This window comes from Rhinopithecus bieti, unplaced genomic scaffold, assembly GCF_001698545.2.
Source record: "Rhinopithecus bieti isolate Rb0 unplaced genomic scaffold, ASM169854v2 scaffold_3527, whole genome shotgun sequence".
In the NCBI taxonomy this organism is placed as follows: Eukaryota; Metazoa; Chordata; class Mammalia; order Primates; family Cercopithecidae; genus Rhinopithecus; species Rhinopithecus bieti.
The window spans coordinates 2,840,870-2,865,611 of NW_016804488.1; the positions used below are offsets into that span (position 1 = coordinate 2,840,870).

The window sequence follows — 24,742 nt, forward strand, 5'->3', positions numbered from 1 at the left end:
GTCCTTCAACAAAGGAGACAGGCTGCAGTGGCCATGGGGCAGTTTATGTTATTTGGTCCTTGTCATGGACAGGCATGGCCCTCTCTCTGCTTCACAGATGAGGAAGGTCCCTGGCACATGCCCAGTCTCCAGCATGGCCTCGAGGTGGCAGGCACTACTTAGCATCGCCAGCCTCCTGCTTGGTCATGGGGACAGCCAGTTTATGACATGAACGGAGGTTAATGAACTGATCTTCCCGTCACACAACTGGTATGAACCCACATCTTCTGATTCTAAATCTTTTGCTCTTTAACTCTTAGTCATTACCACTGTCAAGTGTTGGCCTGTGTGTTCATGGCCTTTGTTGCCACCAAAAGATCAACTATTAGCTGAATAACATACTGAGACATGTTGGTGTTGTGTTCTGAATAGCACTGGTAAACTGGTAGGGAAATCTGACTGTGATAGCTACTATGCAGACTAGTTTCTCTTGCGAAGTATTTGTTGAGTGTGTAATGAGGAGTAAGGAGGATGAATAAGAAATGGCCTGAGTCTTTCTAAGGGGGTAGCATTTACAAAATTAGCAAGAAGAGAAATCGGCTTTGATGAGAAACGCATGGAATTTTTAGAAGACAGGACATGTATTGTGTACCTACAAGAATGGGTAGGATTTTAGAAGAGATGGATGGGAACAAGGAACAGGGAGTGGGAACAAAACATGGACCAAGGAAGAGCAGGTGTAGCATGGAAGCCCGACCGCCGGCTTTGGTGTATTGTGGGCCAAGGGGACAGACCCTGTGGAGAGGGCTGGCAGCAGGGAGGCCTTCCAGAAGTCTGTCCTGCAGGCAGTAACAGCCACCCAGTCTATAAGCTGAGTGGGCATGGGGGTGATGGGGAATAGGTGAGGAGTCACTGGGGTAGCTTACCCCAAAATGATAGCTAGTTGGAACCATTTATTCTATTGCCTTTTATCAATAACTCTTTCAGCAAGTATCATCCTGGTGAAAACCCTGTCACATTGAGGGCATTAGTGCTTATGTTTTAAAACATGTTCTTGGGTCTATGAAAAATAAGTCTGGAACCTATGAACCCCCTCCATGCAAAGTTTCAGTCAGAGCTTTGGAAACAAGACAGAGTGTCTTACTCACTTTATAAACTCATTCAGAAAGCTGTAGGTTTGAAAATTCCAAAGTTAGATGTAAGAAGCTCTGAGAAACATATGAAATTATCCCCACATCAGCAGAGGTGTCTCATCAGACATGGGAAGAAGGCAGCAGGACATAGGGAGGTGGGGCAGCCCCGGGGTGGGCCTTGCAGGCTGGGCTTGAATCCCATGGCCACCACCGTCTGCTGGGAGGCCTGGAGCTGGCTGCCCCCTCTCTGACCAGCGCATGTTGATGCTGTATCCTCGGAGGTATGATAGTTTGACATCCTGGGATGCAGGCCTGAACCCATCACCCACAGGGTCTGCACATTCCCTCTTTGAGGTGGAGCCCAGCTCCAGAGGCTGGTCCCTGACTCTGTTTCTCAAGAAGCCTGTACAGATGTTCCCCTCAGCACTGTTTCCAGTCACGTTTGGCTTTCACGGTGCAGGTGCTAAGTTTGGTTTTCAGGGCCCATCTGGGAATTTGGTGAACTGAACGGGTAGCATTTCTGAACCCACCCGTAACCCATGCCCTCCCCACTAATTTTGAAAGAGAGTTTGCTGCAGGTGACTTTGCAGCTGGGTAGAGAATCCTGGGGCAGGATTCCGAGGCAGGCAGATGAGCGAGGATAAGTTGGGTTCTGATGGCACGTTACACCAGTGGACTCTAACAACAACCTCACCTCGTGCACAGATAATTCTACCTTGTGCTTAACTGTTAGAAATGTGTCACTGAAGTGTGAACATATTTATGCTGTTAGATTTCCCATCATTTCTGTTCTTTCATTCCCTCTCATTTGCATTGGTTACTCATAAATGTAGATCTTTGGTACAATTTGTACAACTGCCGGGTGTCAATCTGTGAAAGAAATCGCGGAGCCAGCTGGGCTCTGGTAGCGCTTTATCCCTGCATGCTGGCTTGCCCGGGTTGACTCAAAGGCAGTCTCACATTCAGCTGCACTGGGGCCAAGGACCCAGGGAGCCAAGCGTGCTTCTATTTTCTGTATTTACCAATTTAAGAACTGCGTTTAAATACTAGCTATGCATTCTAGCAAAAGAGGTTTGTATTTTAACACAGTAACTCTTAATTGTTTAATTCAGTTCATGTGTTACCTCTCGGAATAAAATAGTAGAAGCCAATTAACTATAGACTTCATAAGTTTTGATCTAAGATCACCGAAACATTTACCACATCTCAATTGTTCATTACATACTCTCTCTTTTTTAATGTAGTTTTCATAATATGGGGAGTGGGGGTGTGGATGTAACCATTATATTTTTATGATATTGGGAGTAGATTTAACCATTATGTAAATTGGGTTTTTTAATTTTAGAAAGTCGCTTATCTTAATGTAAAATCATATGTCTTAGTAACCTTGATAAACTAAGTTTTGCATGATTACACCTTAAAGTTAAAACATATTTCACTTCATCATTTCCCAGAAGGGGCACTGAATTCACCCATTTCCTGTTTTTCATCTCAGAATGTTCTGTGTTTCCTCCATATCTACTTTCCCGGCAGCAGGACCCTGGAAGCAGTCACACCAACCTCATTTACCCCACCTGAGATTTATGCACTTTGAACCTAGTTGCAATCAAATCAACAATATCTTTGCTCAGAAATGGATATGTGAGGTAAAATGTGCTGCCCCAATCATGTATGAAATCATTCAGCTAGCTGGCCAGGGAGCCCTTCATTGGAACAAAGATTTTTCTAGAGCCGCTGCATTATCTGAGGCTATGCCAGGCCTCACACTCCTGCTGACACGTTTGGAGGCTGTCTCGGCCAGTATTACCTTAATCCAGCATTTAGGGGAGGGAGGATTTCAAGACTAAATTTTCTAAACTACTCAAGCCTACCCCATTTTATTTCTTGTGTGTTTTAACACTTTTGGATAAGCACTATTCCTAGAACCTACTAACAATACCTCCTGCCCCCATGCCAAGATTCTTCAAAGACTTTCTTGAAAACACTTGAGTCTTTTCTTCTTAGCTCAAAAGTACTATCCTAAATACTAATTCTGGCATTACAGGAAGATAATTTGTGGGCACACAGAGTAAATTATAAACCCCTTAAGCAGAGAATATTATAGTATCAGTTTATTAGTTTTCTTATTCATTCTTTCAGCAAACATTTTTGTTGCCTCCAATGCAGCAGAGAAATTGACTTCTAGAATTTCCACAACAGTCCAGATTTCAACTGTGTAGTCCTGTTTCGGCCAGAAAGTACACTTGTGTTTCCCTGCCCATAGGTCCTGAACCTCACTTCTGAGAAGTCATTGTGCATACAGAGCTAATAGCTGCACCCTGAATGATCCTGGCTTTGAATTCTCTTATCTGGTTAGATAGTATTATCTGTCTCTTCCTCTGCATTCTAATTTGCTACGTTTAGTCTGCTGGGAATTACAATAAGAAAGAACTATTTAATCATTTTTACAACTGTGCATAAAGCGAGTGTGTGTAAGTGCCAAGAGCGTATGAGGGACTTGCCCATGAGTAAATGCATGAATTTTAGGTCAAGGGTTTTTTGCTTCTCTTCTGGTTGATTACCTCAGAGATCAGTTTTACTTTCTTTCTCATTCTTGACCTATTGTCACTAGATGATATGGATGATGTGTACAACTTCTGAGTCAGAATAATGTCAATGGGATGGGATGGGATTGGCTGGTGATTCTGCTGATCTTAACGTTTATATATTTTAAGTTTAGTGTTTCAGAATGAGACCAAAGCAGTGACATTTTCAACCGCTTTGGTCTGTCTTCTGTTTTTTCATTTTAAGTTTTTGTTGTGCTTCTATCACTTAAAGGAGGCCTCCAAGTTGAAATCAAATACTAATGATGTTTTTATCTAATGTATAAATGTGTTTTTATTATTTATTAGGAAACCTATTTTAATTAGCCCTCAACCATGACATATCATGGCATAATCACTATCCTAAATTTGAATATCTTATCCTTGCATAAGATAAGACTTTCTATGAATTACACATAATATGTATTTTCCTCTCTTACATATTTTAAGAATTTTTTAAATTTTTTGTTTTCTGCAAATGAAATATTGCTCATAAGCAAGGCGATGGCTGCCCACGCCTCTTTCCCCCTGCTTACCCTTGCTTAGATCTTATGGTAGAATCTTTTTATAGAAGAAACAGAAAGACATGAAAGAAAGAGCTGGAGAAGCGTGAGGGGCTGCTCGGGTGGTCTGCTGGGACGCTGTGCCACAGCCTAGGCACAGGAGGCAGGAAGAGCAATGGGACCCTTCCCTTTCGCCAACATTCAGCACAATTTGCCGTTCTATATTTCCAAGGCTTCCAGGGCACTTGCATTTAAAGAGAGAGAGCAAGCAAGCTGCCTTTCCTCTTCCTCAGTTCTGCCAGCCACACTTTTGCCATGATGAGCAGTTTCAGCCAAAAGCTCCTTCCTCTGCCCTCACACCTCCCACAAGGCCTGAAGTCTGGAAGCCACCTGCGCCTGCTGGCCTCTCCTTTCTTGTTTCTGCAGTGGTTGTCATGGCCCTGCAAGGGGAAGAGAAAAGAAGTTGCCCTCCTCCCTCTATCCTCACCTCCTGCCGTGCTTTCATCCTTATAAGGGAGAAGGGCTGACCATCCAGGCCAATCCTCCAGTGACGCAGGAGAGGACATCCTGGCCGGAAGAGTCGGAGCTTCCAGGTGAGGTCAGGTGGGTCAGCCCCCCAGGACTGTGAAGAGCCGAGGGGCCAGTAGATGCCACTTTTGCTCCAGGAAGAATCTTCAACTGTGTCCTTTTTATTTAAGGGGCTCTCTTTTCAGTGAATCTCTAGATTTACTAGTCATAAACACTTGTATTTATTTAAATGTATCCATGATCCCACATTCCTCTTATATATTTCTCTCCGGGAGCATCACATTTCCGAGGCCCTGCACCTGTTTTCTGCAGGAAGTTGCTGTTGTCCCCGTTTCCCCTGCCCCCAGCACCTATGTTACAAGAAGCAGACCCTTCATGCCACACTGGGACCCAACCAGGCCCCAATCCTGGATGCTGGGATTTTAGTAAAGTTCAGAATGACGTCAGGACATAGAGGAGGCAGAATTCCCCCCGTAGCATCATCCTGGAGGGCGCTGATTTGTGTGTTCTGCCAGGTTCATCTGTAACTCGGGATTTAAAAGCCCCAGGTGTGGTGTGTCTTCTGTGCCTGCAAAGTGCGTCTTAAGCAGTTCTCCCTGGTGTGGAAGGATCAGTGGTTCTTGCAGCCTGGGCACCCTTCACAACAAGCCCAACACTGGTGCTGTGAGCCGCTGGTTCCTGAATGGTGATCCTGGGGAGAAGGGGAGGCTGAAAAGGGAAAACCAGTGCAAAGGTGTGTCATCCAATTGGTCACTGCTGTGGGTGCCTGGGCTTCCACCCTACCAGAGTCCCCACTAGCCAGGGCAGCCTGGCAGAGGTGAGCATCATTCTGCTTTCTGGCTGCACCTGTGTGTACAGTGCCCGTTCCAAAGCCTCCTAGGCACAAGGCAGACATAGAGCAAGGGACAGAGCTGGGGCGAGGGCCCCGGTTGTCCCCCTGATTGAACACAGGCCTGAAGGGAGCCTGAGAGGTGGCCGACGGGAGATACTACAAGGCAGAAAGACAGGGCAGCAGTGTTTGTACTGTATGCTTTTGTTTTTTAAGACAGAACAAAAAGTCAAATTTGAGAGATGAGAAATCTTCTTGCCAGAAAGAGAACACCAAAATCCTGGAGTCACCGGTCTTCCATTACCCTCTCTAGCATTTCTGCTTGTCTTTTCTCTAGTATTGGTGAGGAATTTTTAATGTAACTAATCCATACTCTTGGTTGCAGGCCCTGTGGTCACTGGACTGTCTCCCCATGATGGGGATGGAGAGTGGTTAGTGCAGAAAGTTAGACCTCCCCTCCAGCTTGTTGAATGCAGTTTATCTGAAGTTTATCTAGGATGGAAGACGCTCAAGCGTAAGATTTCAGTGATGCATTTGGACAGCGTCAATACTATGCTTCAGTGTCAAAAAGGTCACTTTGGGTAGGAACAATATGTAATGTGTGGCAGTGCCTTTTGTGACACCTGTTCGGGAGATTCCTGTAGGAAGCTTCTGAGGCAGAGTCCTCGGGTGAGGAGGGGGACAGGCCTGGGCCTTGGGGGAAGGTGGAGATGACCAGTCTCGTGCCTCTCTCCCCAGTGGCCTCAGCCTCCATGAGGCAAATCTTGAGTAGCCTCCTCCATTCTGCAGGCAAATGACTGAGATGTCTGAGCTCTCCTTCCCAACGGGCCTAAATTCACATGGGGGAGGCACCTGTGAATGGCCTTCTAGAACTATCAGGAAGTTCTGAATTTAGTACCCTGTGAGAACAGATGGTCCCGGGTGCACTCGGATGATCTTGCCCAGCCAGCTGGATTGCAGAGTGGTCATCACCATCAGTGAGCTGTTGAGGGGTTGAGAGCAGTCAAACAGTGTCAAAAAAAAAAAAAAGAATGGGTTGGGGTACTGGCCAACCCCTGCCTTGAGGCCTGACTGCTGGATGGGAGGCGAGAGCACGAGAGAGTCCTGGCTGGGTCTGCCCCCCCCCCCCGTCTGCAGGGCCACACCGTCCACTGGAAACCCTGTGCCCACTGGGCTGCATGCTAAGGGGCTGTGGCCAATGCTCTTGTCCAAATTGTACTGAATCTGCAGTCTCTCTTGTTTTAATTCACTCCAAAATTTAATGTGTTAGCTTGCAAACAAACAAGCAAATAAATAAAGGGAAAGAAACAGTCCTCAGAAAGTCCCAGTCAAATTTAAATTCCAACAGATGATCAGCAGTTTCCTCTAGGAACAATGAGAGTTCTGGGGCTAGCCAGTGTTTCTCTTGGAAAATAAGGAGGAGGGAAAGCAGTGCATTCATTTAAAAACCTGCCCTAGGTAGGCAGCGTTCCCTGTGAACTCCGAGGCCACAGTGAGCAAGACAGGCTGGAGGCCTCCCGGCTGTCCTGCCCCTCCTGCCGCATGCCTGTGAAAATGCTAGATAAGGACTTTTTCTCAGCAACCTCCACACTCCTCCGGTGGGGATGTCTTTGACTCAGAGCTCTGCCACTGGTTATCTCCACTAACAGAAAATGCCACAGATGGGTTAATTCACTGTGTTGTTCTCATTTTCCCTCAGTTTCAGGCTTTTCTCTCCTTGCCTGTTTTCCTTGCTTAAAAAAATGATTTGGGGGTCCCTAAACACATCTACCCCAATCGATTTATGTTTTCTTTTCCATTAGTCCACTTTGCGTCTCAGCCCTAAAATTAAGTTTTTGATCATAATGTAAGGAAGTTTTACCATATTTTAACTCTGGCTTTTTAAATACAAAAAAAAAAAAAAAAAAAAAAAAAAAAAAAAACAGAATGGGCTTCTAGAACTATCAGGAAGTTCTGGATCTAGTACCCTGTGGGGACAGATGGTCCGGAGCGGGCACACTTGGATGATCTCTCCCAGCCAGCTAGACCCCAGAGTGAACTTGTTACTGTCCTCCAAGGCTGACAACTAAGAGCTCATACTCTGCTAGCAGTTTGATTTAGACCCAAGAAAGGCTGTGTGTGTATGAATTTGTGAGAGTGTGTGAGTGTGTCTCTGTGCCTGTGTTTCTGTGTCTGTGTGTACATGTGTGTCTGTGGGGTGTGTCTGTGTGTGTGCGCGGCTGTGTGTGTGTCTGTGCGTGTGCATGGCTTTGTCTATGTGTGCGCGCACGCACTCTGCTAAGCTACTCAATGCAATTCCTTACTCTTACTTCCCTTTCTGTCACTTCTCCATAATTCTTTGTATTTCGGTTGGGCTGGTATCTCGCGGCGGCTTCCTCTTTTCCTGCATTCCTATATTTCATTATTTGCTCTTGTTCCTCTTCTAGGGCTTTTACAATACAGCCAGGAGGATGTGGAAACCCAGTTACAAGATGACACACAAGCACAGTGTCACAATCACTGTGCTTGGGCCCTACCTCCTGGAGACCAGGGCGGGACAGTGCCTCTGGATGTGGAGGGAATGGCGCAAGATCATGGGGTGGCAGAAGGCCCGACTGTCGGGTCTTCTGGAAGCTGGGGTCTCGTGGTCACTGGGCTGGTGGTGCTCTAAAGCCTAGAGTAACCGAGAACAGGATGACTGCATCCCTGACTGCCGACTTGCCAGACTTCAGAGGGCTATGGGTGTGTGATTCCACTTGTGATCCTCCTATTTCCCCAGCCCACCCTGCTGGCCCCCAACTTCTCTCTCTCTCTCTGTGCCTGTGGAGTGTTATGACCGACTCCTTCTTCCAGCCATCTCCATCCCAACCCCAGACCAGTTCCCTTAAACCACCTCCCACCACAGGACCCCCACAAGCCGGGACCTCTCACAGTTCCTGTTGCCTGGGGACTTCATCTCAGCTTCCAAGGCCTCTGGAACTAGGCCCTGCATCCTGGGGATGACTGTCCCCATGACTCTCTGAGCCAGCCACCACCCCGCCCCACCCCCCAACTCCACTGCTGACCCTGCTGTGGCCCCGTACCTCCACTTGAGATTCTCTCTTCCTGGTTCTCATTTTGAATATCACCCTTCTGTGATTTCTCACAACACCCCTGCCACCGCTCCCTCCAGTTGGCACGCCTTGTCTTCCTAAGAACATGTGCTGCTTCCCACTACCCAGGGCTGCTGTGCATGGTGGCACGTGAGTTTCAGTGCATTTTCCTCCCGCTGTTTATAGATTGCAACATCCCTGGACAGATCCTGGATTTTCCCTCTGTAATTTCTCTGGAGACTCCCTCGGGGTTTGCACACACATCTGTGGAATGCCCAAGTTGGAAATAGTCCTCCCTGATGTGTAGCGTGGGCTATTCAGAGGGCCTCATTTCATAAACTCATTAACAGCTAGGACGCAAAGACTTGGAGAAGTCAGCTCAGGACCTGCGGAGTGGGAGAGAGGCAGCGAGTAAAGAAACAGGCTTTGGAGTGCCACGAATTTGGGCTCCACTCTGCTTTGCTACTGTCTTACCTGGCCTTGGGCAGGTCGGGTGACCATTCTGAGTCAGAGTTTCTCTCATTTGTAAAGTGGGGGTGATATTTTTCTCACAGGGCTGCTTCAAGGGTTAACAAAGTTAATGTCTAGGAAGGACATAGCATAGCACCTTTGCTTGGTTGCAAGCCCCTGAAGTCACATGGCAACAGCTGTGGAACCAGGTAAATGACTTGACTTAGATGTTACACACTCTTAGTTGTTCGATTTGTAAATGAGAAGAATGTGTGACCCAAATTAGTCGTTTCCAGATATTTCCTGGTAAATTGTTGTTGAATCATAAAACTAGAAAGATGGGAAAGAAAGGGAGGAACCCCCCTTACTTCGAAGAAGTGTTGTTGATGTGAAGGACAGGACTTTTTGAGACACTCTCATCCTAAGAAACAGCTGATATCTACTAGGAAAAAACATGACATTTGAAGGTTCTTCCTAAGAGATGTGAGGTTTTGACAGAAGTGCCAGGAAGCCAGAGGTGTGTGAGCAGCAGGCCAGTCGCGTGTGAAGGCTGTGGGATGGGGCAGGAGAGGAGCAGCCAGCATTTCCAGAGCACCAGCTAATGGCAGGGACCTGACACCTTTGCTCTGTGACTCTCCAGCTGTATGGTGACATGAGGCTGGCGTTTTCTTTGGTTTCGTATATGAGGAAGCTGAGGCTTGGTGATGTCCTGCGTGTGACTCGGACCCCAGAGCTACTCAGAGGCAGAGGCTGTCTGTAAACACCTTTGGGTGGTTGGAGGCAGGGTGCTGCAGCCAGTGCTGATCGCCCACAAGCCAAGGCTTTATTGTGAGGGCTAAATAAAATAACATATGCCTAGCATTTATACAGCACAGGGCTTTTAGGAAACAGTGAGAGGATCGTGGAGAGGTGGAGGAAGAGAAAAGGGAAAGAAGAAAACGAAAAAAAAAAAAAAAAAGCTTAAAGAGTTCCTTAAGAGAACTGTAAATTCTGAAGTCCTTGGAGTTTACTTTTCCCTGGTTAGACGTAAGTTTACATGAAACATTAAACAGCTTAAAGTATCCACATCTCTTTCCTTATGTCTTCTCACAGCCACTGTGTGAGTTTCTTATCAAGATGTAGAATTCTGGCCAGGTGCGGTGGCTCACGCCTGTAATCCCAGCACTTTGGGAGACTGAGGTGGGAGGATCACATGTGCTCAGGAATTTGAGACCAATCTAGGCAATATGGTGAAACCCTATCTCTGCAAAAAAATACAAAAATTAGCTGGGCATGGTGGCATATTCCTATAATCCCAGGTACTCAGGAGGCTGAGGCAAGAGGGTTGCTTGAACCCAAGAGGTCAAGATTGCAGTGAACTGTGATCGAGCCACTGCACTCCACCCTGGGCCACAGAACAAGATCCTGTCTCAAAAAATAAAATAAAATAAAAATAAAATAAAATAAATTCTGCCACAAGTCACAATTCCTTGCTCAGAAATCCCTACAAGGGTGCTTCTTAGTTAAGAAATGGAGGAAACACGAATTTCATCCTGACTTCTGAGTCTTGTAGAGACCAGATCTGACTCCTGCGGCCTTCTGCCCGTAGAGCTGGTAGGCAGGGGAATGTGTGCAGAGTGAGGAGGAGTTGACCTGGCATTAAGAACAGTGGAGACTGCTGCCTATTTGGCTGCGCCGCTGTCCTTCTGCTTGGAAAAGTCACTGTAAATAATGGACTCTACTTCTGAGTCAGTTTTACTGAGCTGCCTTTTTAAATATATGTGTCGAAAGGGCGATCTCTGTGTGTCATTTGCACATGTGCATACACATGTGCACACACGCACACACACATGCACATGTGATCACTCATGTACACATGTGTGTGCACTAGTGCACCAGACCAGATGCACCCACCCCAATCCACGCTTCTCAGCCCCTTGCTTTCCTCTGCAGACAGCCAGTTCAGCTACAGTTATGGCCAGATTGCCTGCACTCTGATCTTTACCATCACCAGGCTCATGGCTTGAACTTGTGCCTGACAAATCCATTTTCTGGGAGGAAGGCGGAAGAAACTGCCAAGGCAGGACTGAAGACTTGACCTCCGCCTGTAGTGGGGTCAGGTCACCAGAGGCTGGCTGACTCCCCAGGATTTCTCAGCAAGATTACTACACAAATACCCCTTCCTTAAAGATTAGCGACCACTTAAAGACACAAAGTGTGCAGGACTGTACCCATGGCCGAGAGCCGCGGGATCAAGAGGGCGGCTGAGTTGTTCTTCCCGTCCCTCCTCCTCTGTGCTGAGTCACCTTCTGCTTGGAATTCTGACAGGGACCCGTTGGGCTTCTGGAAGGGAGGGACAGCAGAGGATCCACCCTCTGTGTGTCCTGGGGGAGATTACTTATCTCTGGCCTCCCTGAAGCAGGGCCTGGGCTTCTGGAATCTTTGGGGCTGACACCCTGTCAGCCCTGGGGATGAGAGGGAATGGCCATGTCTGTCTGCAGAGCCTGGGGAGGAGCCGAGCGCTGCCTCCAGAGTTCTCTTCAGTTGATCACATCGGAGGACAAAGGCCACAGAAGTGGATTTAAACTCCTCAGCCCTTTCTTTGCATGTTTATTCTCATTTGAAGTCAGAAGTGATATGTCCTACACCTCAAGAACGTGTGAAATGCACATACAATAACCCCATTTCAGGAAGCCAAGTCCAGCTTAACAGTCAAAACACTTCCTTCAGTCTTTAGTCCTTCACTGTGCCGAACTCCCTTTTACACCAGCAGCAACAGTTTAACCTGTTGCTTCTGTAAGAGTGTGCTACCGGGAAAACCACATCTGAAACACGTGTGCAGTTACATCAGCTAGAGCACATGCTAAACAGTTGATCAAAGGCTCTCGCCTTGTGGCCCACACTGCAGACACTCTGACGACTGCCGAGCTCCGCAGCCCCAGGTCCCTTCCGCATTGCCTGCTGTGCCTCTCTTCTCCCTGTTGCAGGGAACACAGCCATCCGTCACCATGTGGCTCTGCCCAGCGCTGCCCCCACATGTCCTGACAAGGCCTTGATATGCAGAGGTGGCTCTCCACGCACACACCCTGAGCCCCTCCTGCCCACTGCATGGCCCACACTCTTGTGGGCAGCCCAGTTATTTTGTAGAATTTCCCTTCCTTATCATTTTGGCCCATGTGATCCAGCACAAATCTCCCTTATTAGAATAAAATTTGGAATCACAAAATAAAATTTCATTTTTCACTTCTATTGAGGACCTCATACTGTTCACCCCTGCCACGATCCCTGACAAGAGCTTTCCTATCTAATCATTGTTCTTCCAGCCCTCTTAGTTTTTTCAGCCTTTCTTGATTGCCTGAATATCCCTTTCCCTTCTCCTTTTAAAGCATGAACCAAGCTTTCTTACTCCGTTCTCATTATCATTTTTCCATTTTCTTCTTTGCACATGATTCTCCTTAAATTATAAAACTTGGAGGTAATTTCTAGAGGTGCCGTCATAGTGCTTCTGTCTACTTGGTATCTTTAGAATAAGCAAATATCATTTTTACAAAAAAGTAGTATTTCTTCCAAAACAGAGTAAGCAAGAAGGATACAACATTGGAAAAATACCCCTAAGCCTGTTCTTCAATCCGTTGAATGTTTTCCCCTAAATTGTTATATGGAGATCCTGGACCCAGAAGTCGGCTGACATGAAACAGGCCTAGCAGGCGGGCTGAGGAAATGCTCCAACCTCAGGGTCCAGGAAGATTGCACATGGTACCAAAACAATCACTTAAAAGCTAATCCCGGTCAGGCACAGTGGCTCACACCTGTAATCCCAGCACTTTGGGAGGCCGAGGTGGGCAGATCACGAGGTCAAGAGATCAAGACCATCCTGACCAACACGGTGAAACCCCATCTCTACTAAAAATACAAAAATTAGCTGAGCATGGTGGCACACGCCTATAGTTCCAGCTACCCCGGAGGCTGAGGCAGGAGAATCACTTGAACCCAGGAGAAGGAGGTTGCAGTGAGCCAAGATCACGCCACTGCGCTCCAGCCTGACAACAGAGCAAGACTCCATCTCAAAAAAAAAAAAAAAAAAAAAAAGCTAATCCCATAAAAGAACCATCATTTTGAACCTACTGTTTTCTTTCTTGTACTCTTTAGAAGTACCCCTTTCTCCCTTTATAAGCCATAGGTGTATTAATTGGAGCTTTTTCTATCTTAATTAGTGAACAATTAAAATTGTGTTAATAAAACATAAACAAAAATAGGACTGGTGCCTAGTTGTGCTACATGAAGAGAGAAGGGGCCAGACATTGGTTTTTCCTAATCTTCTGTTAAGTTCTCCAAATCATCTGCTCTGGAAGGTAACTCCAACAGCTGGGATTTGAAGTAAAGCATAGTGACTTTGGCCATCATTGACATGTCCCATTTAAAGCAACCAAAACTGTCCCTCGACCTGACACTCATCCCTAAAACACCATGAGGGTAAGTGAGGCGCTTCAGAAGGTCCACTCAACCCCATTGCCAGATACAGTAAGTGTCTGCCAGGGGCATTTGGAGCTGAAGGGGAGATTGCACAGACTCAGGGTTTGCAGGCGCCGAAGGTGTTTTCCTGCCTTGTTTTTCGCCTTCAATGGACTTGCAAAGCTCTAGCCCTATTGTTTTTCCCATCTGGGAAACATGGTGAGTGTTGGTCGGTTGTAGCTAATCCTATGGGTCTTGAAGTCTTTGTTGACAAGAAGATAGATGTTATATTTGTCTGCGTGTGGCTTTCGACTGAAACATGAGCTACAGGGCTTTTTTGTTTTAAAGCATTTTTCCATAAGGTTCACCCTTACTATTGCTTATCTGAATAATATTACCGGCTAAGAAGTTTATTCATTGCTCACCAGTTGTAGGGGGATTTTGACACAGGACTGGAGGCTTTTTTTCTCATCGTAACACTGCAGACCCATGGAAAACTTGGAAGAAGATGTGACTGGATAAGAGCAGATTGAGTATGATAATCTTAGGGCAATGAGCAGGATGACTGAGAGGGGTGCCTGAAAGCAAGGTCCCCATGATGCCAACAAACCAACTCACATGCCAGACGGTGGACAGGAAACACAGGCAGGATGTGGTGCAGGCTGGGCTGCCTTTGCTTGGTGAAGGCAGGGGCTTCATGGCCATGCTGGGATGTGACGTGGATGGAAAACAATAAGAATGGGGACCTCTCCAAAGACTTCAGACATAATTTGGCCATGAGAGGCAAGGGTAGAGATGAGCCCCCTGTGGGTTGGAATGTATGGAATCCAAATGAAGCACCATCAACATGCATGGGCTACATAGGAGAGCTGGGTCTGGGGGAAAAGATGGGGATTTGGGTTTGGGTGTGCGTGTTCCAGGCATGGAGAGAAGAATGGGAAGATTGATGAGGATCAAGCCCTGGTAGAGCCTACAGACAGGGGCCCTGGGCATACTTCCACTTGCCTTCTCCAAATTTTTGTGTGCCTGTTGGGTGGAAGGTACTATGCTGGAGCCATCCAGAATCCAGAGCAGTGTAAGACATCATGGCCTGCATGGTGTGACCCTTGACTTCTGAAAAAGAAGGAGCTGGTAGAGTGGGAAGGTGACAAGGGGCAGTAGAGCTGACATCATCAGGACTGACTGCAGTACAAGCGGTGAAAGGAGCCACTGAGGAGTTAACCCAGTCCCCTGGGGAGCTTAGATGTGAGACTCACACCAGCCAGCACTCCCCAGCTCTGTGTCCCTGGGTCCCACTGAACTTGATTGCATTTTAGTTGCCTCTTTTCTAAGACTGGAGCAACAATACCTTCCTTGAATGTGCATGTGCAGTCCATAGATGGTAGCCAGTGTTCTCTTCCCATGAGAAGACTCTGAGCCTCCTCACTAGAGTGTGGTCTAAAAACAAATGTATCCATCCACAGAAGGTCGGAAAGGTTTTCATAGAATCTTGACTTGGTAGCTCTTCAGGATCTAACTCATACTTTCCAGAAGCATGGCCTGTGGTGTTCTGTCTGGGGTACTTGGTCCTCCCATCCACCTCCACCTTGCTGTTCTGTCCTGTGACTCTCACTAGCTCAGTCCCGGGGTCAGGAAGCCCTGTCATGAAATGCTAGATTTAGAGGCATTGCCAAGGTTTGCATGTTCCAGACATGGAGAGAAGAATGGGAAGATTGATGAGTATCAAGCCCTGGTAGAGCCTACAGACAGGGTCCCTGGGCATACCTCCACTTGCCTTGAGTATGGTTTGTGAACCAATTCCCAACCAGTGAATCAACGATTGGTCAAGTGCGGCTGCTACGCCTCCTAGCCCCGCCTCCTTAGGGAGCTCACTGGTCCAGTAGCTAAGCCTGGCACCCTTCATACTCAAACCATACTCAGACAAGGTCATAATAGACTAATGATCTAACTGTGACTAACAGGTTCATGTGATTTAAAGAAAGACAGCATTTTTTCTAAATTTCTAAATTCTCCTAAACACAAATCTGAATGTGTTTACCTTTAGATAGATTTTCCTAGAAAATTGTCAGTGTTCTCACATTTGAAAGTAGATCAGATCTCCTCCCTCTAGTTTTGAAAATCTCATGTAGATTTAGCCTCTCCCCAGAGTGACAACGACACGAGAAGTTTATAATTTTATGCACAGCTAAATGCAAACTGAAAAGCGTAGTTTGTGGGTATTTCATTTTTCCCATAATGTTCATCAATTTGGCAATTCAAATAGGATTCAGAATCCTAGGTGTTCACAGCATTTTATATGAAAATGTGCATGAGAGTTTGGGGAATAGAAATTCCTACCAAATAAGTTAAATTTACTCTTGATAAGAATATATTCTGTAAAATGTAGAAAACTGAGAAAAAAGTTTAATACCTGTTTTATCTGCACCCTTTTATTAAACAATGGCCTGAATTTACTAAAGGAAAGAGAACAAGGTTGAGAGGTAATCACTGAATAATAGCTTCGCTAATCCCACAGTGACTGCTGCTTATGACAAGCAAGAGGGTCACCTTAGAGGCAGGACTGTCTTCAGGGGCAAAGGCAAGTCAGCACCTGCAAACCTCTCAAAGTGAGTGAGTAAAAGCAGGTCGTATGGCTCATTTTGCAGCTTGCCAGAAGCAATGTGGGAATATCGTCAGACTGCACAGCCCCTGGGGCCGGCTGGCTCCTGGAGCGCGAGGAGCTCTCAGTGACTACTGTGCATACTCACCTGCTCTGTGACTTTGTTCAGTCCCTACCCTGGATGTGCGGTGAAGGGTGCCAGGCTTAGCTGCTGGACCAGTGAGGTCCCTAAGGAGGTGGGACTAGGAGGCGTAGCAGCCGCACTTGACCAATCGTTGATTCACTGGATGGGAATTAGTTCACTGGGGGGACACCATTACTCCCCATGCCTCACGTGCAGGTGAGTGTGTGTATATTTGCATTAACACACAAACACACTTATGTGTGTCCCTGTGTGTGCAGCTGCAGTACCTTACACACCTTCCAGTGCCTCTCAAGCATCATGAAAACAGCTTCCACAAAACCTCTGCTGCCCACCTGGCATCCACAGAGCTCCCAGTGAATGGTTCCCACAAGATACTGAACATTAGCATGGAACAGAGTGAGTTTCCACATTTGCTGTTGTATGTAATTACCTGTCCAGTTAGAATAGTACACACTTCTTTTACTGAGCCCTAAGCTTGTGTGCATGAACGGGGATGGTACAGGAACAAGGGTGAGCGCTTATCAATTCAGCATTACTCTGGAGACATGAAACGAACTAATAGGTACAGCTATATATATATTTTTAAACAATTTTGTGATTTTTAGGGAACCACATATTTGGAACAAAAATCAACAAGTAAATTTGAATTGCACTAGCCAAAGGACTGATTCTTTTGAAACGTGATTGACATTCAATGTCTAACTTTCCGAAAGAAGACATACATGTGGCCCACAACCATATGAAATAAAGCTCAACATCACTGATCATTAGAGAAATGCAAATCAAAACCACAATGAGATACCATCTCACACCAGTCAGAATAGTTATTAATAAAAAGTCAAAGAATAACAGTTGCTGGTGAGGTTGTAGAGAAAAAGGAATGCTTATACACTGTTGATGGGATTGTAAATTAGTTCAACTGTGTGGAAGACATTGTGGCAATTCCTCAAAGACCTATATACCATTTGACTCAGCATCCCATTACTGCATATATACCCAAAGGAATCTGAATCGTTCTACTGTAAGACTCATGCACCCATATGTTTGTTGCCGCACTATTCACAATAGCAAAAACATGGAATCAACCTACATGTCCATCGACAATAGACTGGATAAAGAAAATGTGGTACATATACACCATGGAATACTATGCAGCCATAAAAAAATGAATGAGATCATGCCCTTTGCAGGAACGTGGATGGAGCTGGAGACCATTACCCTTAGCAAACTAACCGAGGAACAGAAAACCAAGTACAGATGTTCTCACTTTTAAGTGTGAGCTAAATTAGGAGAATACATGGGCACATAGAGGGGCCTATCAGAGGGTGGAGGGTGGGAGAAGAAAGAGGATCAGGAAAAATAATAGGTAGTAGATTTAATATCTAGACGACAAAACAATCTGTATAACAAACCCCCATGACATGAGTTTACCAATATAACACACCTGCACATGTACTCCTGAACTTAAAAGTTAAATTTAAAAATATATATATTTAATGTCTAATAGTATATTGCAGTATTCTTCATATTCACTGGCAATGTGTGAAGTGGGAAGTGTCTTGACTGAATTCGGTATTTCAGGGCTTACACTTTGACTACCCAAGACTGCACAAGGCTACATTTTCTACTGGTGAGACAAATTTGAGACACATTGCATTCAGATCTAATCTCTTAGCTCCTTAATCTTCAGTGTACCAGTAAACATGAAGACCTCCCCAGCGCTGTAGTCATCATCATATGTACAAAGGTGGCTGAGCTCTGGCTGTAGAGCTGCAGGGATATATTAGGAAGTTAACTCTCAAGGCAAGTCATATCAGCATGATCAGCAGTATAAGCAGTATCTCAGTGCTTTGTTGTTTAGTCAGAGTTTTGTACTCTATCACTCATTGTAATGTTCTCATTTGCAAAAGGTAATACATACCCTTTAAAACATCTTTGCTTTTTCTCCCATTATCTGAGATGCTAGCAGCTTCATGAAGCAGAATAACTAAGGGAAAACAGATTATATAAAGGGTTGGAGCTCAATGAAGATGCAAGAACAGCAAAGGTTATTGTAAAATTGGCTGTTTGCAGGCCAGCAAGCACATCCATATGGAGGCAATCAGTTTGTGCTACCTCTATTTGATAGGATTCATAATATTGACTTTATCCATTAGATTTGGACTACCAGGGAATAAAATAAGCAGATGAAGGATAAGAATTTGCTAGGAAATAATTTAGCCAATCGCTTCAAGAAACAACTTTCAAAGTATCTCTCAAACTATGTTTGCCCATTATCCCAATAATTTATTTCCCAATTATTTCATGGGAAAAGAAGGAAGTTCTGTGGTCAGATAAGTCTGGAAAACACTGGTTTAAGCAAAGTTCAATAGGTCTGTTTCCCTGCAGGTCACCTCAGAGTCTTTACTCTGCTAACCTAGGAACTCATCCAACAAGTTTAATTTAACTGCTCACTGTATACGTAACTTTAACAGTCACTGAGACTTGACTCTTGGGGGAAAAATTGTATGTGTGTGTATCTGTGTGTGTGTACACATGTGTGCACATGTGCAGAATCTGCCAAATCTTAAGAAAAAGGAACATGCTGGGAAACTGTCCTGTAAAAGAGAATAGAAACCTGAAGATTTGAGGCAGTGATAGCATTTATGAAAGCAGCTGATAAGTACTAATCACTGAAATGGGTAGCTCTTTTGCCGGTTGGGGAAAACAATAATTTTTCCCCACCCAATGTGCTGCATTTTATAATTTTCTACGAACACTTTCTAAGAAAAAGCTGAATGAAGAACATTTTGCGATGCAATCGGCTCATTAAGAAACACGCACTTTTGTGGAGATACGTACTGTCCCAGGAGACGCTGTGCGCGGAGCCTGAGGTTTTGGATTGGAGCCGCTGAATGGTTTCTCACAGTTCTAGAATGTTTGGGGCTGCACCCTCTAAGATGTTGAACCCATCAGTAATTGCTCCAAACCACTTTATGGGATATAATGCTGTGAGTTGAGACCTGAGGGAATTGTGGTCCTGTTCATGAGTAATTACTTTTCTGTTGCCTATAGGAGGGCCAGCAATAGCAGATGAGTAGCTGAACAGTGGTTTTGAGTAATAAAACGTTCTTTTTAAAAAAGTAATGCTTTCTGTTAAACTCTGACTATATCTCTCTCCTGGTATCACAACCCAGCTTTCTTTTTGCCTTCTTTATTGCAGTTACATATGGGGCTGATGACTTTAGGGATTTCCATGCAATAATTCCCAAATCTTTCTCTCGTAAGTATATGCCTTGCTTCTGGAAAACAAAAGCATGCCTTCATCTCCTATCATGTAAATATCGTACGTGCATGTTCCTTCATCAATGCCTTCATTCATGCTTGAAAAAGGAGATACATTAAATATTCACTGTTCTATTCATTAGACACCTACCGTATCATTTTTGGTATTTATACCATAAAGTGCAAAAGGAAGGTCTAGGCAGTTGTGGAGTGTCCTGGGAGCATGGTAGTGGAGTAACAGTAAGGGTTGGAGTCGCAATAGCACTGATGGGATTGTTACTTCACTGATGCTGCTGGACAGCTTTGAGATTACTCTTGTGATTATCTCCTTTTTGTTGAGTGTAAGGATAAAATGGCCATACTTTCTGACACCAACAAAGAACTGAACATGGTTTCAAGATAATTTTTACAATTTTGTGGGACAGGAGAAAGAGACATGCTCTTCATCTGTGGTTCTGGAGTATTAATTTCAGAACTGAGAAGAGAAAATTGCAGGCCTCCAGGCCGTTATTCTGTGGTGCGTCGCTGCTGGAGCCAACGTACTGTTCATGCTTGGTGCCCGCAGGACCTTCTCTGATCTGAGCTGTTAAACCAAAAACAGATGTGAATTTCATTTTTCTTTTTTAGATATTGAGAGCTGATAAATGATAAATATATTTAGGTAACATCCTCAAAGAAATACTTTAAAGAACAGAGAGTGCTTTTAAAAATGTATAGAGAGCTGAATATTTAAAGTCATACAAGTTGATAATCCCCTTAGGACCTGTATTAGTAAATTCTCTAATGCTATAAAGCAACATCAGAAGACAGGTTGCATTTGTTAACACTGTGACAATTATAATTATAGGCTCTAATTTAAACAGTGCCAATGACAGTTAAAGATAGTTTCTGACATTCTACTTATCAAAAACTATCTGGTGTCTAAGGAATTTAACAGTATCAAAGTACAAGCTTTTGCTCATAAACTAGATTGGCTACTTTTCCAGCCTATAGCGTTGATGGGTGCAGCACACCAACATGGCACGAGTATACATATGTAACAAACCTGCACGTTATGCACATGTACCCTAGAACTTAAAGTATAAAAAAAAAAAAAAAAAAAAAAAGTTACAGAAATCTTTCTTCTACTGAGGTTCCTTTGGTTCCACTTTAAAGCAATAGCTTGATACCTACTTTTGTGAGATGTATATGTATGTACATGTAAATGCTTATATATGTGTATCTGTTTACACATGAGCTTATATGAACATATAAAACATGGTATTGAACAGAGAAATGATACTGAAGAATCATATTATTGAAGTATTTTGACAAGTCAGATGCACTTAAGAGTAAGCTAATGCCTCGTGAAACATGTTTCTGTGAAGTCTGAGGAAGGTGTCAGCCAGAGCATATTGCAGTGTTGAAGCAGACCCTTCAGTGAAGCCTTCAGTCTGTAAGAATTGCTGCATGTGAAGATGTATTAATGTTATGATACTTACAGTTTTTATAAAAGAGATGATATACACTTGGATACACTTTCTGTCTGTATTTGTGCAAATGTGTCCATAAGGTATTGGTGTCTCTCTTTCTCTCCCCCTCTCCCCAGTGTTGGAATTGTGACTATCCTCCTCACACAAGTGGCTAGTTGGTCTTGATGCCTTCCCCCACAAAACAGCAACCAAACTGTTCTGGGCCAATATCACCACCTTGTGGTCATGATGAAGAATTGCCCTCTTTGCCCTCAACAGCTCTTTTCTTCTTAAAAATTAAAAACAACCCCTTTGACCCCTTCTACTGTCCTTATTCCAGTTTGTGTCCCTAGTTACTGGAGGAAAGAGAATGTCTATTGCTCTTTTTTATTCTCTTTATCTTTTTACTCTTCTGCCTTTCTTTTCTCTCCCTGACTTCATTCCATTTAAAGGCCTTAAATTGCTAATAAGGAGAAAAGTATTTTCTAATAAGGTACCCTGGTGAGACGAAAACAACTTTCTACATTTTAGATGATATTAAGTTATAATAAATGATGCCATGAACCTTAAAATGCTTAAAAGTTTTATAAATCTCTTTTAGAGGCAACACACACACACACACACGAATATATATATATATACATACCCTCTTCATCTCAAATTTTCATTTAATTACTGTGTTTCAAGATATATTTTAAATATTTTCATTTCATTTGATTTTTACTTGCTAGTCACCAATGTTGCAAGAATATTTCTGTCTACCATTTTTCAAGTAAAATATTGAGCATTTCAAGCTTACGTAGTCTAAACTCACACTGGAGTGATTGCTTCGGACTATCTTTTCAATGGAAAAATGCATTCTGAGTACCAAACATTTACTTTTTCAGTAAATATGAATACACATTCTAAAAAGGAAAGGGAAATGAAGAGGAAGCATAACTCATTGGTCAGGTGGGGACTGACAGTGTACATTATACCTATGCATTAAAAAATGTTTAATTATCCATGAGCACATACAGTGTCTGGCACAGATTCAGGCCTCTTGGCTCCTCTTGGCATCTGAGCTCCTTGTATTCTCCAGATTCTTCAATCCAAACTTGTCTATCTACCAAAGTACACCTTCCATACAGGGGTGTGGGGTCTCTCTTAGTACTGTTGGGTGCCAGTAGCATAGAAGTCCTCCAAGATGGGTCAATGAGATTTTAATTTTTCCCAACTTTAAATAGCGTCTGGGAAGGAAAGCAGCTTTTGACTAGGAGTTTGAAAACATCCACTCTTCTTATTTATTGTCGCATTTATTGAATAATAAAATTGGGCTCTTGCCCATTATCTCTCAGTCAACGAAAGAGCCCAGGATGGGCCTGAGCCAGAGTGTTCTGGGGAAAGAGAGGACCAGTCTCCATTTCATGTTCTATATTTAATCAGTTCAACTCAGCACCTTACTGAGTTTGACATTTTTCTAAGTAATGGGGTGGGGGGTTACAAAATATTCATAAGTATCTTTCCTATCTTCTGGGAGATGTACCATTTCACTGAAGCAATACCATAGCTAAGCAGTTCCAGCTAAGAGTAACAGAGACGGGAGTGAGTGATTTAGGAACTCACAGATGGTCATGGCCAGGAAACTCGGGCCCTGGCAAATGTTCCATAGAGACAATATCCATGGGGTTGAACCAAGCACAATGCCTGCAAATCAGGGGCAGGCAGGTTCATGGAATTGATTCTGGGGCAGGTATGAGCAGCACCGTTTAAGGAGTGGCAGTTGTTAAGAAACCGAAGGGACTTCTCATAGGGCATTTTCAACAGAATTCAGCGGGAGCCTTGCATATCCCTTTGGGTGGGCTCCGGGGTATTATGAAGCTGCCAGGAGGTACGCAGCTTCAGTAAGTGCCAATCATTCCTTCCCAACCTCCTCCTTCGTTAGCGGAAGCGTCAGCTGGTGTCATTGCCTTCTGCAGGAGGATGGATTTCAAAACAAAGGGCTGCCAAAACTCACACTCTCGCAGAGCCTCCCTCACAACTGCATGTGTTCACTACCATCAACAGGCCAACCCCCACTTGTTCTTTTCTTCTAGGTAAAGGAAAAGGTCTGCGGGTCAAAGGCCCTGAACTCTTCACTCCTTGAATGGGAGGCATATTGGTGAAAGCTGTCACACAACTACAGGTGGCAGGAACCTGCCGTCAGGGTTCCCACCAGCCTCCAGGGCTTGCTTCTCTGCTCTCTGTGTGGACACCCTCCGCCACTGCAAACCCCTCCCTCAGAAGAAGCTCTTCTTGCACTCACCTCCCACTTGCCTCTCCTCAGCACCTTCTCCACCCTCAGGGGCCAAACTGAGGAAGTGTGAATCCTGTGCCATCAACCTTGCTCACAGGAATTAGTTTCAGTCCCCACTGACCGACTTCCTTCCAAACCTGCACCAGCCTGTGCTGCTCTTTATAAAGGAGGCGTGTGTACGGCCTGGCTGGTACAGAAGATTCCAGATTTCAGTGACTACAGGACTCTGTCACCCCTTCTTCTGTTTTTCTTTCTTCTGTCCACATCTGTGATTGAGCTTTACCTTCAGAGAAAACCCCAGAAACCTTTTTCACACTTACATGGGAAGCCAAGACACTCTCATCCCGGGCTTGTGTTTTTAAAATGTGTATTTTAATTTCACAGGTCCTTACATTTATGACTAATAGGTTTCAGATTTTGAGATACAGTCTGTAGCTGCAACTTATGAAGATAGTTTCAAGCCCTGATTTCTGTCATCTATGAAAACAGTAAGCAAGTTGCTTATATTCTCCTCCTAGCTGGATAAGAGACCCCCATTTTCATGGACAGCCTCCTTGGGTGGACAGAAGTCTCCTGATCTCATCTATGTAACCAGCAGCCACTTTGAATTTTTCCACAAAGAAACGAGGAGCTTAACACCATTTATGGGAAATCCACAGACTGCTTAAATCTAACGCACCCCATGGTGACGGTGTTGCCCACTCTGTTCCCACCAAATCCTGCCAGCGCCTGGCAGTCATCCAGTCCCTGTCTTAGACTTCACCAACCTTTCCTGTCATAACATGGCTTAGAAGTTGTCCGAATAGTGCTAGAAGCTTCCAGCCCTGGAATGCTCAGCATCTGCCATCTAAATTCCATTTAAAACGTTTTGAGCATTTGCTGATACAAGTTCCTCTGTTCATTTTCTGTTATTTTCAGTTCCCTGGCCTTGCCCACAGTGATCTGTGGATATTGTCTACATACTCTTTTTTAGAAACCTAGAGCGTCGCAGTGTCCTTAGTTTTCCTCTTGGAGCTCTATCTCTTCCTGAGCTGATCATCCCTACTGCTGTTCCTACAGACTTATGTGACCAATCTTCTATATATGTCCCTACATCTGGCCATCAAGGTGGAGATCTAGGTACCTATCTCCCTAAAATCGTACCTTGGTGTCCACATTGATCTCAGGACAGTATGTGATAGGTTCTTGTGCCTTTTTGACTAGGAGTTTGAACACATCCACTCTTCATCATATTTATTGTCACATTTGTTGAATAATAAAATTGGACTCTCATCCATTATCTCTCAGTCAATGAAAGAGCCCAGGGTGGGCCTGAGCCAGAGTGTTTGTGTCCCTGGTTCTCTTTTGGTTCTGTTACAGCTCTCAGTGACAGTGTCATGAAGGCTAACAATGATAGAGTACTGCTTTCAGCCACCATTTGTCCAATGAGTGGCTGATCTCCAGGCCTCTGGCTTTGAGGACATCTGTGATATCTATGGCAGCATCCATTGTGGGCTTTCCCC

The 24,742-nt window shown here is 44.6% G+C and overlaps 1 protein-coding gene across 18 annotated transcripts in view; it reads left to right on the forward strand.

The window, feature by feature from the left end:
• The window catches only part of IKZF1 (IKAROS family zinc finger 1), a 101,000-nt gene that overhangs the window by 43,470 nt on the left and 32,788 nt on the right, over positions 1-24,742 (forward strand). For 6 of the 18 annotated variants that reach the window (XM_017868571.1, XM_017868573.1, XM_017868576.1 and 3 more), the window contains exon 4: positions 19,453-19,512. The exons of 10 other annotated variants lie outside the window; for them this stretch is intronic. In XM_017868571.1, the coding sequence (XP_017724060.1) occupies positions 19,453-19,512 (60 nt within the window). Of the gene's footprint in view, positions 1-19,452; positions 19,513-21,102; positions 21,453-24,742 lie in introns of those variants that run through there. 2 more of the 18 variants (XM_017868588.1, XM_017868589.1) reach the window with 2 other exon arrangements.